Source organism: Corvus brachyrhynchos, unplaced genomic scaffold (genome assembly GCF_000691975.1).
Source record: "Corvus brachyrhynchos isolate BGI_N302 unplaced genomic scaffold, ASM69197v1 scaffold142, whole genome shotgun sequence".
Lineage (NCBI taxonomy): Eukaryota > Metazoa > Chordata > Aves > Passeriformes > Corvidae > Corvus > Corvus brachyrhynchos.
This window is the reverse complement of record NW_008237226.1, coordinates 8,027,025-8,044,564: the sequence shown is the minus strand read 5'-3', so window position 1 is coordinate 8,044,564 and position 17,540 is coordinate 8,027,025. Positions and strand designations below refer to the sequence as shown.

General features: G+C 37.8%; 1 protein-coding gene across 2 annotated transcripts; it reads right to left on the bottom strand.

Annotated features, from left to right (window-relative positions):
* Window positions 1–884: 884 nt before the first annotated feature.
* Window positions 885–17,521, bottom strand: TMEM106B (transmembrane protein 106B). 2 transcript variants are annotated; one of them, XM_017729341.1, is made up of 8 exons: window positions 17,121–17,521; window positions 14,270–14,491; window positions 11,477–11,540; window positions 10,045–10,204; window positions 9,104–9,244; window positions 8,949–8,998; window positions 7,352–7,405; window positions 6,026–6,620 (listed from the first exon to the last, which is right to left on the bottom strand). In XM_017729341.1, the coding sequence occupies exons 2-8, from the start codon at window positions 14,487–14,489 to the stop codon at window positions 6,482–6,484; spliced, it is 828 nt and encodes a 275-aa protein (XP_017584830.1). In that variant the 5' UTR covers window positions 14,490–14,491; window positions 17,121–17,521; the 3' UTR covers window positions 6,026–6,481. The 2 variants fall into 2 exon arrangements, with proteins under 2 accessions (XP_008628160.1, XP_017584830.1); XM_008629938.2 differs by lacking the exon at window positions 17,121–17,521 and having other exon boundaries at window positions 885–6,620; window positions 14,270–14,489.
* Between the last annotated feature and the right edge of the window lie 19 nt (window positions 17,522–17,540).

Below are 17,540 nucleotides of genomic sequence, written 5' to 3'. Positions count from 1 at the left end.
TGCTGAAACAAAAACCCCACTACACACAAAGACCATATTCATTATCCAAACCAGACAACTGGTATAGCAGTCATGAACATACAATACGTTTCTCCAGGACAAACATTAAAAACATCCCACTAAGTTGTTCCAAAACATCTGTGTAAGGCTACTTGTAACATTTGAATATTATGAATGTTCTTAATATTCCAAAGCTATGTTCTTTGTTGTCCAGTTTTTAAAGATTAAGGTTTTTCAGCAATAATGGTTCCTTAAAGTAACTTTGCAGGTAGGTATAACTGGGTCTGTCTGGGATGGAGTTAATTTTCCTCATTGCATCCCACTCATACAGCTCTGTGCTTTGGGTTTGGGGATTAAACAGTGCTGATAACAGACCAGTGTTTTGGCTGCACAGTGCTCTCCCAGCACCAGAGGTTTCCTTTTTCATTGCCTCCTCCCTCTTTGTGTCTGCTCAGACCTGCAGGGCCTTGGCTGTGAGTAGTCAAGAAGCTGGGAGGGGACACAGCCAGGACAGATACTCCCAGATGACAAAAGGGCTATTCCATATGGGATCACGCCCTGCAATAAAAGCTAGGGAAAAGAGAAAGGAAGGTTAATCAGGTCTTCCTGTTGTAAACACCTGCCTGATGCTAGGAAATAAATTCCTTATTTTGTTTTGCTTGTGTACACAGCTTTCCTTCTTGTATTAAAACGTCTTCATCCTGACAAGAGTTTTCTTGCTTTTGTCCCAATTCTGTCCACCATCCCACTGGGAGGGAAGAGTGTATGAGCAGTGGCATGGGGGCTGACCTGGTGGCAGGGGCCAACCCACCACAGCAGTCCGGGTTTGAACTCAGTTACTTCAGTAGCTCAGTCAGACAACACTAATTCATTCACATAGAGTGTTTAGCTTTCAGATACTCAAGTTTATTACAGACTTAACACAATAAAACATAGTATAAAAAAAAGTAGATTGCAAAGTCTTCACATCATGGAATGCCAATAGTTACAAAAATTGAAGTAATATCCTTGAAAATACATGAAAGCTAGTGGGAAAATATGGTGGGATAGAGGGAAAACTTGCGGGAGACAGGGAAGAAGGGGAGAAAAATATTGTCAGTTTAAAAAAAAGATATACATGATCCAAGCTTTTTAAATAGAAAATTTAATATCATTCTTTGAGTCAAACAATGTCTAGAAACATATATTCATAATGAAGTTAAGCCCAGATTTTGAACCTCTGAATAACAAGATTCCTTGCGCCCCAGTTAGCTTACATTAACATAGCTCCCGTGTCCTACAAGTCATTCCAAAATACTCTTTGACTCCTAGAGTGTTTATCATGCTTTACTGGATAGGTTGTTTGCTACACAGTTACAGGAACATCTTAAGTTACAAAAATAGTTATCACTCATTAGTATTTCTATACATATCTCAAGCTATTATATGCACACTCTGTACAGTAGTTAAATTTGCTTCCTTAAAACAAACAAAAGAACTAAATCACAGTCAGTCAGATCCAAAATACTCAGGCACCATAATACGCTTACATGTGTGGTACTAAGCATCCTGGCCCATGCAAAGCAAAAGCAGTTTCAGTCCCCAGGAAACATATGCATCCAAGTTGTAGGACCCTTGTGATGGCTGGTGGAAGAGGAGAGTATGAGCACCAGGACCTTACTCCCACACTGAACTGTCTCCCACCAAACTGCAGGGCTCTCCACACTTAGTGTGCAGATCCCATGCAGACTGCTGTTCCTGGCCAACAGGCCTGACTACCTGTGGAAAAGCAGATTTATACAGCAAAAGCTGTAGGTAGCAGAACTACCCCAAAATACCCCTCTGGTAACGATCAGAATTCCCGAACTAAACATAAAATAGAAAGGTGACTTCTAAAATGCAACAAACACTGGGTGTTTGCCACAGCCAAATAATTCTTCTCAACATCTTTTGGCTGGGATCTATTCCTCCTTCCCCAGGCCAAAAGAAAAAAAATTAGACTTTTTGGCATGACCAGGGCCATCACTAACAAATATTTTGCTGGTTGCAAGCAGTCCATTGCTGAAGTATATTGGTTGTACTTGCATTATTTATCCTTCCCTTTGAGTAGTGGAAAGCCGGGAAGCATTACAAGGGTTGTGGCATTTTGTTAGACCGGCAAGTACAAAATTTAGTTCTTAGAGCTACCATTGCTAGTCTTTCTCATATCTTAACTCTACAAGTCCAGTTCAGCTGATGTGAAGCTTCCTGCAGCTGCCCAACTCTGAAACAAGTCACCCATTTCACAAGGTGCTGTCTGGGAACAGACAGATGTCTCGCTATAGATTTGGGAGATGGGAAGAAAAACAAAACCACAACTACCACCCCTCAAAAAAAGGAGGAAATAAAAAAGGAAACTTTAAATGCTGAATAAGAAATAATGTTATTTCTCTTTTAATATTGTCTAAATAGGGAAATTTTTCTCTCATACCACTCCAAGCACCATCCTTTCCATCATGAGGGCACAACACTTCAGTCAGGTTAAAGACCCTCATGGTTCAATCCAAGCACTTAGAGTTCGGTGTTTAAATGGTTCCTTTATGTAACACATGCTGAAAAGCCCAGGCTGTTTGCAATGTACTACTATGAAAAAATATATTCACTTGCAGAACTTCAAGGACAATTTGAAGCAAAGTCAACTAAAGCATGTACTCAAATCTGCCAACGCCAGGCTGCAAAATATAACTACAAGTTAATATCAAGGTCATGCACACATCAGAAGTGCATTAAGAACGTCAGTTATACCACAAAGGAAAAACATACTTATGGTTTGTCTTCACAAAAGATTAAGAATTAAGCAACCATCCCCTAAACATCGAGATGAGTAAAGAAATAACGAATGAGCTTCAACAGGCTTTTTCCCACACCAGGAATTCAAGAATGTCAGTCTTCCATCTTTTAGTAAGAGTGCCTCCCTTTCAATCTCTCCAAACAGATATTTGATGGTTAGATCTTTGATGGTTTGGATCTTGGATGGTTATTCATTCATTTTTAAAGCAGTGTATTTGAAATGTACAATAATTTTGTTCTCCAATGGCCAAATAGTTAACCTTCTTATGCATTTAAGTGTTCCATACTTACTTAAGTTAAAATTTTGAAATTTTACAGTTATTCTAAACAGAATATATTAAGCTGATTTTTAATAGTGCCATTACAGTGCAGCATCTGGACTATATTTCTTACTATTTTAAGAAATAACAGAGTTTCCATTTTAAAGTGCAACAGGTTTTGGTAAAAGAACTGCTAGAAAGCATTCAAGTGAAAAGAATTCTACCAGAAATAAACACACTGCAATACCAGTATAAAGGTATTTGATAGCATTTGAAGACTAGGGGAAGTTACACATGAAATATGGATCACTTCAGAAGACACACAGAAGATAAACCAGGAAAAAGATTGTAATTTTTCAAGCTGACTTTCTAGAGAGAATTGTACTTACTGATTTACAACTGAACTGAAAGGCTTGCCTTTGTTTTTTTTAAATCAAGATAAAATGAATGCGAAAAATGAAAGATCTATCACTTGGATCTATACTGATACCTCGTTTACAAAGTTATACAAGTTAATACTGAGTTCCCTTGCTCCCTTAGCATGTTTCCAAGCTCAGCCACATAAAGCAAGTTTAAGTTAAATATTCACACAGATGTCTACCTTCTTATGTGATGAGATGTTATATTAAAATCAGTAGATAAAATTTAAATACTTGCCTTATTTGGTTAGTAATATGCTGACATTTGTGCAAGGGCATACTAGCACTTGGAACGTAAAGCCTTTTATTCTCCCATTACTGACTTAATTTGAGAATTCAGTAGGATCTTTAACCCACAATTTGTTTCTTAAGATGAGAACACTTCATCATTCAGTAAGTCTATCAGAATTTGATGTTACAGATATCCTAGATGACAAAAACTGAGTTTTATCTTCCCCCTTCCGACACATACATGGAAAAAATAATTCCACTCAATTCTTTAATTTAAATCAGCGAATTTCAAGCACTTCATGCAAGGTTAAGAACCACAGATTTACGTGTTGATCTTGCTCAGCATGTCCACCAAAATTTCAGAAGTCAGTTTGCATCTCAACATTGCATAAAGTGTAACTTCCCCCCTGCCATGCTAGTTCAAAAGCAGCATTCACTACTGTCACCAAATAATTCCACCATTCCAGTTATTTTAGATTACCTTTCATCCTTGGAAGGAAAATTTGTTTTAAATCAATGTAACTATCTGCCTACAGCTGTTTCCTTCTTTTTCTATTTCAAAAAAACAAACAACAACTCCCAAACAAAAACAACACTCTAGTGTGTAAATATTTAAGCCTAGAAGAAAAGAGCCTGTGTGACTTGCTGGCAGACTTCAGTTCTGATATGATTTAAACCAGAATTCTCTCCCTACTCTCCATTATCAGCATATTTTTCTACAACAGGTAACATGAGTTTACCTCTCTGCTCCTAGCCAGCTCCCCACTCTCCTGGTCTTTAGTTATCACCTGTATCTTTTCAGGCTATCAGATGAGCTCACACACGCATTTCAGCAGCCACAGGACTGAACCTTATCTAAACTCTAGAAAGGTGAGTCAACTATGAACTAGTTTCCCTCATGACTTCGAGTTGTAATAAAGACTGTTTACTTTTAAGGGCCCAAAATCAAGAACAATATTCAGAATATAACTACAATAAGTCATTTGAATTGACTACTCCAGTTACAGAAGTTCTCTAAAGGCAAAAGATGAAGTCTTCATCTTATCAACAACTATATGAAACTGACAGATGAGGTTCCAAAAGTTTTCATAGACTGTCAGAGTAAATGCTCATAGCAATTCAAATAGAGAAGGGTGGGGGGTTTATTATGGTTACTTAATGCCTTTTAAATCAGTCTTACATCACCCACATTCTTTTCCCCACCCATCCCCTTAGGTCCATCTAAGAGAGGCTAGTAAAGAAAAGAGTAATGAAGACGTATCTTCACTGAAGTACTGGAGCATCAGAGATTGTTAGTGGCAAGTTACTCAGAAGCCTTTTTCCATAGTGTTTATTGCAAATTCATTTTGTGTAGCTTATTTCCAGGAGATAGGCAGCATAAAACCAGTAATATCTATTTTAAAAAATACATCATTCATTACAATGCAACAGTCTCAATAGTATGTTCTTACAGCTGCATCTTACCTAATTCAGAAACAAAACAATCCTGATCTAGCCAATTAAAAAGTTAACCCTTAGAACAGTCAGCCTTGAGGAGTCAGACAACTTTGGACCCAAAGTTTATACTCATCATGATTCACAATTACCCCAGAAATTCGCATGTGCAAACTGTGCTACAGAAACTATTTAATGCTATCAGTCAGTAATCTCATAATTACATCAGCATGTACTCCAACAGAAAGAATTGCTTCATCTTCCCTTACATAACTTTGATGTGACCTTTGAGTGCTCTGTAAGTACAGATAACTACTGCATTTGCTTAATGAGCCTGTGCAAGAAATAAACACAACCCAACATATTAACACTTAAAAGTCGCTTAGATGCATAATATATTAAAACAGTAAAAATCACAAAAATTTACACCAAGCTCTCCAAACCCATGCTCAAAGTTTCCCACCTAGTTCCAACCGCACAATCTTGATTTTAATACCTGTTCTAAAAAGTTTACTAAAAAACAGACTGGTAAAGTCTTGTTCATTTTCTAGACTCTTGGTTTTTTTTCCTTGTCAGTAATTGTTGTGGGGGTTGTTTTTTGTTTAGTTTTAAATCCAGCTTTAAATATAACAATATATATTCTCCTTATAACATCCCAGAGGTAGCAAGAGGGAATATGAATGAAAAGATGCCAGATTCTAGAAACCGCACATTCAACTATTGTGTCATCCAAGAGAGCTTTCCTGGCTTTCATAGACTGCATGTCACCTCTAATCATGGATAGCAAATAAAGTGTAGAATCCCAAAATAAAGAACAATTGCCACTGGGTTACTAACAGAAGTTTCACTAATAGACACCTCAAAGTAATCTTGTTATTTAAGTAGTAATACTTCATTTTCAATAGTCAAATATCAAGAACTGAAGTATAAACTTAAAATTTATGAGTATTATTTTTTTAAAATTCTCATTAGTGACACATTTCACCTAAACATAGACATACACACAGTTACTCTAAGTTGATGTACCACACTGTAAGGAAAAGTCCCAGTTCTGTTCAAGAATCTGATATTCCCCCTCTCCCTCCCACCACACAGCTTGACAGAAGTGCTCACAGAAACAGAAAGCAAACAGAAGGGGAAAACACAACATTTAACAAGTGCACCTATTTACAATTTGCACCTTTCCCTCCCTGCATCTAAAGTGAACAGATCTCAATGTTTGCTATGCTGTACATTACATGTACTCTCCACTCCATGTAGTACCAGTTCTATCCAAAGGATCTCTGCAAGCACCAACAGCAGTCATTCCACACCAAACAACAGGTGCTTTTACTGTGGAGGCTGAAGGACATTTAAATATTCTGACTGGCCCAGTTGGTAGGTCGTGTTTCCTCCACAGTCCACATACTGGTATCTCTCCTGGGATATTTGCTCAGGGTGGCCTAAGTACGAGGTTGTCACTGTCACTCTTAAAAAGACAAAGAGAAGAGATTTTGAGTTTCCTATTCTAAAAATCACTGGATTTATATTACTAGGGTTATTAAGGAAAAGGTTTTGGAACAAAATATGTTTTAAATAAATTTAAGAACATTACTGATTTACCACTATAGATTTTCTCCATAAAAGACATCTGGTTCCTTTTTCTAAAGATGCTAAAGCTGAGTTTTACTTGTAATATCTACCAATACAAATAATATTCTTGTTTGTAACAAGAAAGCAAATGACTAAACAAGCTACAAGCCATGCTACATCTAGTCTAAAGACACCCCCTGCTCCCTCACCAACAAAAGACCCCACCATGCTGAAATTTATGCGCTGTCACGAGAAGCAGTCTCTGACCGAGTACTAAAGCCGGTAATTCCTTCAAGATCAAAGATCTCAGCAAGTTTTGAACAGTGGCCAACACACAAAGTAATTTTAAAGTTTTTGAGACATCAGTAGCTCCATGGCTATAGCTCACCCAACTGCAGAGCAGATACAGTAACAATGATTCTGTTTAATCTGTCTTTACACCACCAGAACCGGTCAAAAGACACAGTTCACTTTCTATAACTATAAAGCTACTACACTAGAAAGCAAGTTGACTTCATTTTATCTGTGATGCAAAGACTTCAGGTTTAAGTATTTGAGTATTATTTCAATGAGAATTATATGTCTTCTTAAGTTGTTTCCCACACACAGGAAGACTACCATACTTACTGCATCATCACTACAATGTTATGTACTTTGATAGATGGTAAAGTACAGAAGTCACTGCAAAAAAAGAACAATTGTTAGATTTACATCAAACTTTTCCAAGATAATTATCTAAAAAGCAAGACTTGTGGCTTCAACTGGAAATTCTGCTGCTCTGTCCACAGAGCTGCTAGCAATGGCAACAGAATCATTTGCCAGTGACTGAATGCTGGGCCTACTTTTACATACATAGTCTTGCTTTCACAGGTCCTGTCTTCACATGGGTTTGCTTTCATGTAATGCTTGCCAACAGAAGTGTCCTGAGAAAGCGATCATTCCATCTTCCAGAAGCTAACCAAGGTTAACCTGAGCCCCTACATTTAAAGCCTGCCAGTATCACTTTGTCACCACTTTTTTTTTACACTCATCCACTTCTGTATTATGCAAAGTAACCTTTAACTAACATACAGAGATTCAGAAGTCAAGGTTATTGTTCTCTTGCAAGATAGATAACCTTTTCAGACTTATATTTTCTGACACACACCTAAATACCATAAAGTCATAAAGAGCACCATGTAAGTGCATACTTTTAAATCCTGCTTCCTAAATCAATGATCTTGGTCACAAATTTATCAGCTCTAGAATGAACAGCATGTGATCAGTGCAATAAGATTGCTTGGCAGCTACCTACAATATTTTCATACCCCCTCCCTGCACCAGCAAAAATAAGATATAAACAGCTCATCCATATTATAAGGAAATATGGTATTATCATGAGTTCTATGAAGGCTATTTATGAAATTTATTTATTCCTCATGCATCCAAAGAGATTCACAATATAAAAAGTTCACAATATAAAAAGTTAGCTTTACATAAAGCTAACTTACATACTTTTAAAAGGTGACAGAGATTCAGCATTTTCTGTTGATTTGAAGTTTGTGCCTCTCTTGCCATTTCATACCTATTTCATTTTATTTCAACACTTCAAAGCAATAAGGTTTCAATAATTTCTCCCACCCCAAAGGAGCTGGCATCCACTAGAACTGCACACAGACCTGAAGTCTCAATAATTAACTCTTTCTGTTCAGTCTGCATTTCAGTGTTAAGAGAACTAGAAGTGGTTTTTTTGACCAAGATATAATGAGCTAACAGTCTGTTGGACAAATGAACTTTCAGAAGCTATGAATAAAACCTCTCAAAGGTCAGTCTGTAACACTGCTTACCATCGTATACACAAAGTGTGAAGAAAAGTCTCTAATTTGCATACCACTAAATGCAAATTTCCTTCTAGTGCAGAGAAACTTGTGCAAAAGTTACTAGAGAACTTGTTAGGGGAACACACCTGCACTTCCACCCCTTAAAGCAGCAGTCCTAACTAGTGCCAAGGCCTAAAATACTGGAGTAGAGATACCTTTTAAAGGGTTTATAGTCAGGTACAGCAAGCCACTATATGAAACTAATCAAACAATTGTGGCTTACCCTCTTTCAGTACTATTAAACTTGAAGAAAATGCCCCAATGTCTTTTCAAACAGATTTCTGCTAACTTTGAAAAAAGTTGGTTTTAATGTCATCACAACTTTTAATAAGATCCATGTGATATTTACAGGTGAGTACACTTACTACATGTAGCTCATTTCATCTTGTATGACTGTAGGCACCATATAATCAATCTAAAAAAAAAAAAAACCATAATAAAAAAGCAAGGAAAACACAAATAAGTAGATTTATATATGAAGATTAACACATGTTTAACTCTGAAAGCCTAAGCTACTTACCTGTTTCATATCCAGTGGACCAATGTTGGTGATATTGTTTAACCGTGCCTTGCCAATAACTGTTTTTGAAAACTGAACTTGGGCTGTGATATTTGCCACTTCAACAGAGTAATAGTTGTTATTGGTTATATTCAGTGTGTTCTGAAAAAACAAACACAAAACAGCAACAGCTATCCATTCTGTGTATCTTGATGAGCAAGCATTTTGAAACCTGTGCATGAGACAGTAATACCTGAAATTATGCAAGTAAATTTTCCTGTCTGCTAGGATTGCAGAGAGGAGTGGGGTCATGGACCATCACTTTCTAAGTTTGTTTAGTGAATATATTGAGTAACACAAACTTCTGCACAACTTTCCTGGTAACAACCCTCCACTGCAAATACTGCATTTCTTCCAATCCTCAGTTATTCCTTCCAGGAAATTTAGCTATCAAAGGACCTCTTTCACCCATGGCAACTTTGCTTTATTTAAAATGAAGAACTGTACCAAAAGTCTTTAGGTAATCCCATATCAAGATCATTACGAAGAAATCAAGAACTATGTGGGAACAGCTCCTTTAAGTTTTAAGGTGGATAAGAAGTATTTTTCCCCAACCCCATAATTTTTCCCCAACTGCATAATACCAGGGCAGCAGCAAACAGCATTCCTACATACACATGCTACATTTCAGACACATTTCAAAAGTAACACTAAGAACTCCAAAGTTACTGTTCCCTTGAAAACAGAAGACCCAGTGTCAGCCTGCAACTACACCTCCATTAGCTATAGCTACAAGAACCAGCCACAGCAGGTCCAGTTACATTTTTCAAACTGGTCACCAATTCTATTTCTTAAGGTACCAACTAAGCTTTTCAGCCAGACCACAGTTTGTATGTACATTAACTCTCAAAGCAGTATCTCGTGTTACATTTATGCATTGCAAAACACCCAGTCAGACTTACTGTAATATTTAGATAGATTATCCGTCTATCCTGTTCGTAAGTGACATATACTGACTTCACACCAATGTACTCAACGTCAATCGAGCGAGGAAACAAGAAAAATACAGCCAGCCCAGAAAGTAGTAAACACACAGTTACAGAAGCAGTCACATAGAGCTTTCTGGAGGAAAAAAAGAGCACATTTCAGAGTCAAAAGCACATTAAACAACAGTGACATACTATTTTCTTTTAAGTGATAAGGAGCAGAACTAGTCAACACAACTTATTCAGTCTATTTCTAGCTTCCATTAGCTTCTAAAAGGGGAAAAAATCTATGCTGCACTTCACAGCTATGTCTTAAACAGCTGTTACTCTTGTATATACATCAGATATCATATTTCAAATCATGTGGTTATCTCAACATTTGTAACTTGCAGAGGAAAATGGAAGAGGTAAATACTTAGGTGCTTTGAAACAAACTCACTTCCTCTTAACGTTTATTTATAGCAGAACTTCTGTCATTTTGTGGAAGTCTCACAACACATCCAGGACACAAAATAAAGCTCTCATGACAGAAAATCCCGACTTCCAGGGAAAGTGTCAGGACTTCAGCTAAGGAGCAGGAAATTCACAATTAAGCTAACACAAAAGGGTGTGTTTGTGTGGGTGTGGCTGTGTGTGTGCATAGGAGGGTGGGGCGGGGGTAGGGGTGTGAGAGATAATAAGAAAACCCTCCAAAAATAAAAGGATCTACTTCAGCTCCAGTTTAGTCAAAATTAGAACACTACAATAATATGTTTCAAATTTGTACTACCATTACATCAGATATATTATCCAGAATAGTATTATGTGAAGCTACTGTATTTCTTTTTCCTGGCACTCATTTCTGTTTATTACAAAAACATCAAAACATTAAGAAAAAAACAAAGTAAAAACCAAAACAAGTCAGAACAAGAAGCCCTGAGCATTGTAGTGAAACCCCCAAGTAGATCCTAGAAAAAAAATTAAATATGCTGCATCAGAAATTATTGATTTTTCTAGCTGCAAATATCAGAATGTTACAAATGAATTTCAGGTGACTTGCTTTTTGTAGTGGCTCAAAGACATTACCAATGAACTTAAACAGTGAAGATATGTCTGCTTAGATCAATTAGGATGCTACAGAGATTGAGAAATACATCTTTACTGTAAACATGTACATGAATAGGTCATACAGTATTACTTAGCTTTGTACTTAGCTAAGATGTACTGTGATGGAAGTATGCACACCTGTTAATAAGTAACTCTCCAAGAGTTAGAGGTTAAGGCTGGTATTACCCCACAAGCCCTGTTTTTCCAGTAGTGAAAGCATTCCAGTGATCATCTTATTGCTATCTCCTTTGAATTGCTGAATTTTAACTTGAAGAGAATAATTAACTGTAGATTCAGGTATCACAAATAGCTATTGACTTACGTTCTTCTTGGCCTCAGTCTCTGATCACTGTATGGAATTAGTGCTACCAGCTGATTTTCCTGCCCTGGAAACAAAAACACCCTTTCAGAATTTAAACAAAGAATAAGTGTTGTTGAAGCTCTTTTACACAAAGAGTACCCGTTTTAACTTAGCAGCACCAAAGAATAAACACTAAAGATAAACATTTAAATTCCAGATAAGGACCCAGGCTGAATGCTACTGTAGCTGATGTCACTTTCTGAAATAGAGCGCAGCTTACACAACATCAAGATGAGAAAACACCAAGTCCACAAAGACCAAAACAGCAATAAATTCTGCCTCTGGGCTGCACACAACTGAAGGCAGCATCGCCTCTGGCACCTCTTCCTGGAGAAAAAGAGACGTAAAACAGCTCTGAGCTCTCTGTGCCAGACCATAAGAACTCATGGGACAAAACATTCAGAAGCTTGGGCAGTAAGAACTGATCCAGAAGGCATTCTGCATGCGCTCTCCTGAAAAGCAGAGGTCAGTCTGGTTAAAAAAACCCCAACAAACAACAAGCCCAAATTGAAACAACCAAAGCTACTATGTATCAATATAGGTGGTATTGGCAACACAAGTTATACACTGCATTCTGGAAATCAGACGTATATAAAAATATATTTATCACAGTGCTGCTGAGCTGCAGCACCCTGGAAGTCAAAATTAGTATCTACTGGAATTTCCCCATACAAGTTACATCACTAGGCAGTATTTTTAAAGGCAGAAATAAAGAACACATGCACAGATGAGTTGTTGAAAATACATGTACTACATCTGCCTGTAGAGCTTTTGCTATTGGTTGTAAAACTGTATGAGAACAAAGGCCTCAAGGCCAAGTCAGATCTGCAATTTTTAAGCCAACTGCAGAATTTGATCAAATTATCACTTAGCTAATCAAGCACTTGGCAATGATTCCACGCTGAATCACTAAGCTAAGCAAAACATGCTAACCAAGCATATAGTAGCATGTAAAACATTAACCTTCTAAAAAGCCTCTACCAATTTAAAACACATTTTCATCTCTACTTCAATGAAGCACCTTCAACCTTTGAAGAAAAAAGCATAGTCCTGCTTTCATACTACATCATGCTAAAAAACTAAAGCTGTCCAAGTAACTAAACATAATTTCAGGGATTTATTATAGTTTAGCCATCATATCACATATTAATTATAGTCTTACTAGTCATACAGTCATTCTTGATTTTTCCCCTCTCCCCTCAAATGACCTCCAAATGTGACTTTTTTTCTTCTCTAAAATACTAAGGAATAATTAGAAAGACAATCCTCTTAGTTCTAATAACTCATTTAAAGTTCTAACTTTAACCATATCGTTTCATTAGAATGTATTGACAATGTGCATGTTTTAATAGTTACTGCAAACTATTTTAGTTAAAAAAATAATTAACTTACACTTATTTAAGTATTACATTTAAGGATTCTACAGTGAAAAAAAGAAGCTTTTGAACATAGAAATCCTGCTATATCTCCATTTGAGTAAAACATGCTATTGATATTAACAAGTGTTTCAAGTTAACAGAACAAACTTCTTTACCCTTTTTGGCTAAGGTAATTTTTAGTTTCATTGCTTTTCCAGATGCCAAATTTGCTGAATTTAGAGCTATCTAAGAATACATTGTAGCAGAAAGTTTAACAGCCAAACCACGAATCTCCTATGGTATTTGCAACCACTAAATATTCTGTGCTCCCTGATCTTTCTACAAAGGTGAGACACAAGGGTTTGTGAACTGTATCATAACCTAATCTCACTGAAGCACATGCAGAAAGACAATACAGCACAGATATCACTCAAGTTTCCTGAGCTGCTGGTCAAAATCAGTTCTGAGAGCTTTCACACCCAATAATCTATTTTGGATAAGAGGTGTGGCAAAAGCAGACCTGAACATGAAATCATCTCATCAGTTCTTCCCCGGTCAAAGGGAAAAATCTCACAGCTGAAGCAAAAGGCTGTGGCTTGGCCCACTGCATTTGTCACACTCTTCTTCTGCCCAGTTTCAGATATCCTGCAGTCTCCTTTCACAGGTCTCTTCATAAATATTTAGATAGCCTATCATTTAGGACAGAAATGTAACAAAGCAGCATGTTTTACCAAAAGGAAAAGCAAAGGATGAGGGCAAAGCTAACAAAACAGTTAGGTATGAAGACTAATGCTGTGCAGCCTACTCCTTCCCGAGGCAGCCAAAGAACCTATGTATTTTCAACTCCAAGCTGGAATTATCCACCTAGCAAGCACCAGTGGGACAAAGGGAGGATAAAGGAAGACAAGGGGCACTGACGGCAGTGAGGGCAAGAAAGTTCCCTATAAATGACCAGGGAACAAGTGTTGCAAACCAGGTCTACTTTTCTGTCTCTGTATTTGCAGCCATTTTTGCAGTTATATATTGATTAAAATAGCTTAAAATAGGTAATTAAAAAAAAATGCAATAAAACGTCATGAAACAAAAGGTTTTCTCATTCAACTTGCAAGAGCTATGGTTATGTGTGGATTCAAAGCTGAGAAGCAAGAAACAGTTGCTTTACACAGACAAGAGGAGATCCAACCTGTAACAGCCAAGGTGTAACAGCCGACCCAATTTGTTACTCTTATCTGGAGTAACAAAACACTTACTGCTAACAAAAAAAAAAGTCAAAGAGATGAAAAAACTTCATCTTGACTTGAAAAGCTATTTGTTATGAATTATTACAACTTCACGTGGTCACGATGTAAATTAATTGGTTAAAAATGAAATAAAAGGAATAAAAAAGTAAATTTACCTCGTGGAATTCTTCCTGTTCCCTGGCAGGTTGGGCAGGTCACACTGTCTCTTCCTGTAAATTCCACATACGGAAACTGGGATACATCTCCACATCTGCTGTCTTCATTGTGCACTTCTGAGTGAACTAAACCGTTCCTCACGTTATCAGACACTGAGCTTCCATCATAGCCATCTTCCTTGCAGGTATGCATTGGCAGGTGAGAAAGTGATTTTCCCATGTCTAAAAACAAGGTCAGAAGGAAGTTTTCAGGGACAATGGTTCAAACATGGCTTGCATTTATTCCTCTGCACCAGGTAACTGTTAGTCTATGGCCATAGTCTGACAGGACTCAGTTCTCCTTTGTTCAGATCCCTGAAGACCTGCAAAGCACTAATGCTCTGTCAAGCTGGAGTCAATCCCAAAATGCAAAGAACCTGAATTAACTGGGAGCTTTGCTCAGATTCTCCAATATGCACAGGTTGAAAGGGGATCAATGAGAGGCTTTAAAATTAGAACAGTACAACTGCTGGCAAAAGTTGCAACAGCTTTTCAAAGGATTGTTACTGTACAGGCTTTAACACAACACACTAATCTTTGTATTAAAAAAAAAAATCAAGACTGGGCCTTAGAAAGCAATTTTGCAATTTTGAGTAAATTCTACACACATGACAGACCCAATTTTAGTAAATTGTTTAGCTCAGACTTGTTTTGAGAACATAGGATTGGCTATTAGTTTCCAAGCTAGAAATATAGATCGCCAGGTGTTTAAACTGATGATTCCCTTTAATTCAAAAGGGGACAAATTCACACGGAAGTAAAAAATGGGAGTTACTTAAACATAGTAGCTGCCAATATATAGCATTTATAAAGACTTGTTAAAAAAAAAAGGATTACTCACAAAAGCATTTTAGTTACCTATGTGTATTTTAATTTTTTCTCATTATTGTAGCTTTTCAGCCACAACACTAAAAATACCTTGAAACACAGAAGGCTTGAAACTAAAGTCTGTAAAAAGTACTACAAGCAGAAATCTCCCCAGTTTGCAACATGTGGAAAACAAACTCCAAGTTAAAAAAATAAACCTCTACAGCAATGCCAATTAGTTGTCCATCTTATCCACATAATTCATTTTAGTTACTTAACACACAGAGACAGCAGTCACTCAATTCATCAGTGTTTTGAGGAACTGCATGATTTAAAAAGAATCTGCTAAACTCCATTGAGGCTTTGTTTCCATTAAGAGTCATTTTTAAAGTGGCAGCTAGCAATTATCATGCTGGTTCACTAAGAGGAAGCTCTAAGAGGAAGATTAAAAGAGGAAAATGAGTCAGAATATTTTAAACCAACTACTTAAGACAGAACAGAAATATCTCAAATACGGTGATGGCAACGCAAACACAACATTAATTCATTATCTTGCTATAAAGGCTAGGTGAATGTGAGAGAAGGAAAGTAAGTCAACAAATGCCAACTAGTCCCAGTTACTGCTCCAGCAAATATGCAGGATTATTTTTTTTCATTTATGTCATTAAACCCTTACAAGCAGGAAAACTATCTACCCTTCTGCTGCTACAGCACTTTTTAAACATTCTAAGTTTGGGAGCCATTCAATAATGGAAATTGTTAAACTGAAAATTAAAACTACTGAGCTATTGAAAGGTAAAAATCCTGAAAAAGCTGCTGACAATGTTGACAATTATTTCACATGGGGTTTTTGTTTACTTTTCTCCTTGCAGCTGACCTACAGCCTTCAAGCTATGGAACTTGAGTCTTGCAGCTTAGGCAATAACTGTCACAATTATAGATCTGAAAGCTTAGGGATCATGCTGTTCTCCTACCACTACATCCAACTACTGACAGTAGGCTCAGACTACGTCTACATTAACAACTGCATACAGACCAGGCAGCAACTCTGAAAAAGAAACAGTTACTGAGGACCCAAAACCCACACTGTACGTGTTTTTGCATGTTTATTCCATAATAGCTCTTATGTAGACTTACAGCACCTACTGACAACTGAAGTGCACATTCCAGTTTTAACTTTTTCCAAAATTAAAAGTTCACACACTCCCTCATCACACTGTGACATGAGCCAAAGTGCAGCAGGCAAGGATGACTGGGAAGTCCTTTCAAGAGCACATCCTTTACTTGAATTAAAGTACTAATGCAGGTGCATCCTTGAATGCCAGCTGTACCTGAGCTTCAATAATTAGAATGTAATGGTGCCAGAGACCTGGGAGAAACGTCTCAGTTCACAAAGAAGAAAACAGAGAACCACCTTCAAGCAAAATTTGATCCACCAACATGCTTTTCCCCCCAGCCATGCCCAAACCTTACTACAGCTGACCACAAATCAAGAACACATTGTGCTTTTATCCAGCACTTATAGGCCGAACAGCAGTAACTCTGAGAATATAACGGCTCCATATGTCACAGCTTCTATATGGTCACCAAAGTCAGAAATCCTACTTGCTGAACAGCTGTGCTTTGGTCCAGTCTCCCTTATAACTGATGTTACACTCCATTCCCCTTGGACTTATCTGGAGTTTCTGTGAATTCAGTCTGTTAAAACGAGTTTGGTAAATTAAAAATGTTGTGACAAGTGGCATCTGTTTAAAACCCCACCCTTCAACTTGCTACACACTGCAGCACAATGGTACACAGACAAAACCCAAACAGTGTCACAAGACACACTGAACCACCACATCCTGAGCTACATGCAAGACTAGGGGAAAAAACTTTCTGTTTATAGACTCAGTGAAACTTCATAGAGTCAAACTAAATTGTTATACTTCTCCAGGAAGTTAGGCTGGTGTTCTTACCCTTTATATGCAAACATATAAACTTGAGATTACTTGAGATTACCTACTTCTTTTTCAATATAGCAAAAGATTCCGAATCGCAACCACCGTCTGCCCCATCAGCTATGCCTTAACCGCGAACATCACAATCTCCTCCAAAGCAGAGGAGGCGCCAGGGTAAGGCAGTGACTCTGCAGCCACAGGCTTGTCCAGCTCGGGTGGGCACGACCCCTTTGCAGACCCACGTCTCGGACACTGCCTGAGCGGTAAAGCGGGCGCTGCTAAAATAAAGGAGTCAAAAATCCTGGGATTTAGGGATTTTCTCGTCCATCAGTGCTAGCTGCTCTCACAAACATTGCGAAGTTTACAGCCGGCAGGCTTGGACCAAGGCCCGGTGAGCTCGGCTGCTGCTGGGCTGCCCGGGCGGCCCCCGGCCCCCGCTCGGCCTGGGGTGGACTCGGCGCGGGAGCCGTGCCCGGGCAGGGCAG

Coding starts and splice junctions, on each gene's coding strand:
- TMEM106B (XM_017729341.1), bottom strand. CDS start 14,489: ATGGGAAAATCACTTTCTCACCTGCCAATGCATACCTGCAAGGAAGAT. Junction 11,541..14,269: donor AACAGGAAGAATTCCACGAG/GTAAATTTACTT, acceptor TTTTGTTTCCAG/GGCAGGAAAATCAGCTGGTA. Junction 8,999..9,103: donor GTCCACTGGATATGAAACAG/GTAAGTAGCTTA, acceptor TTTTTTTTTTAG/ATTGATTATATGGTGCCTAC.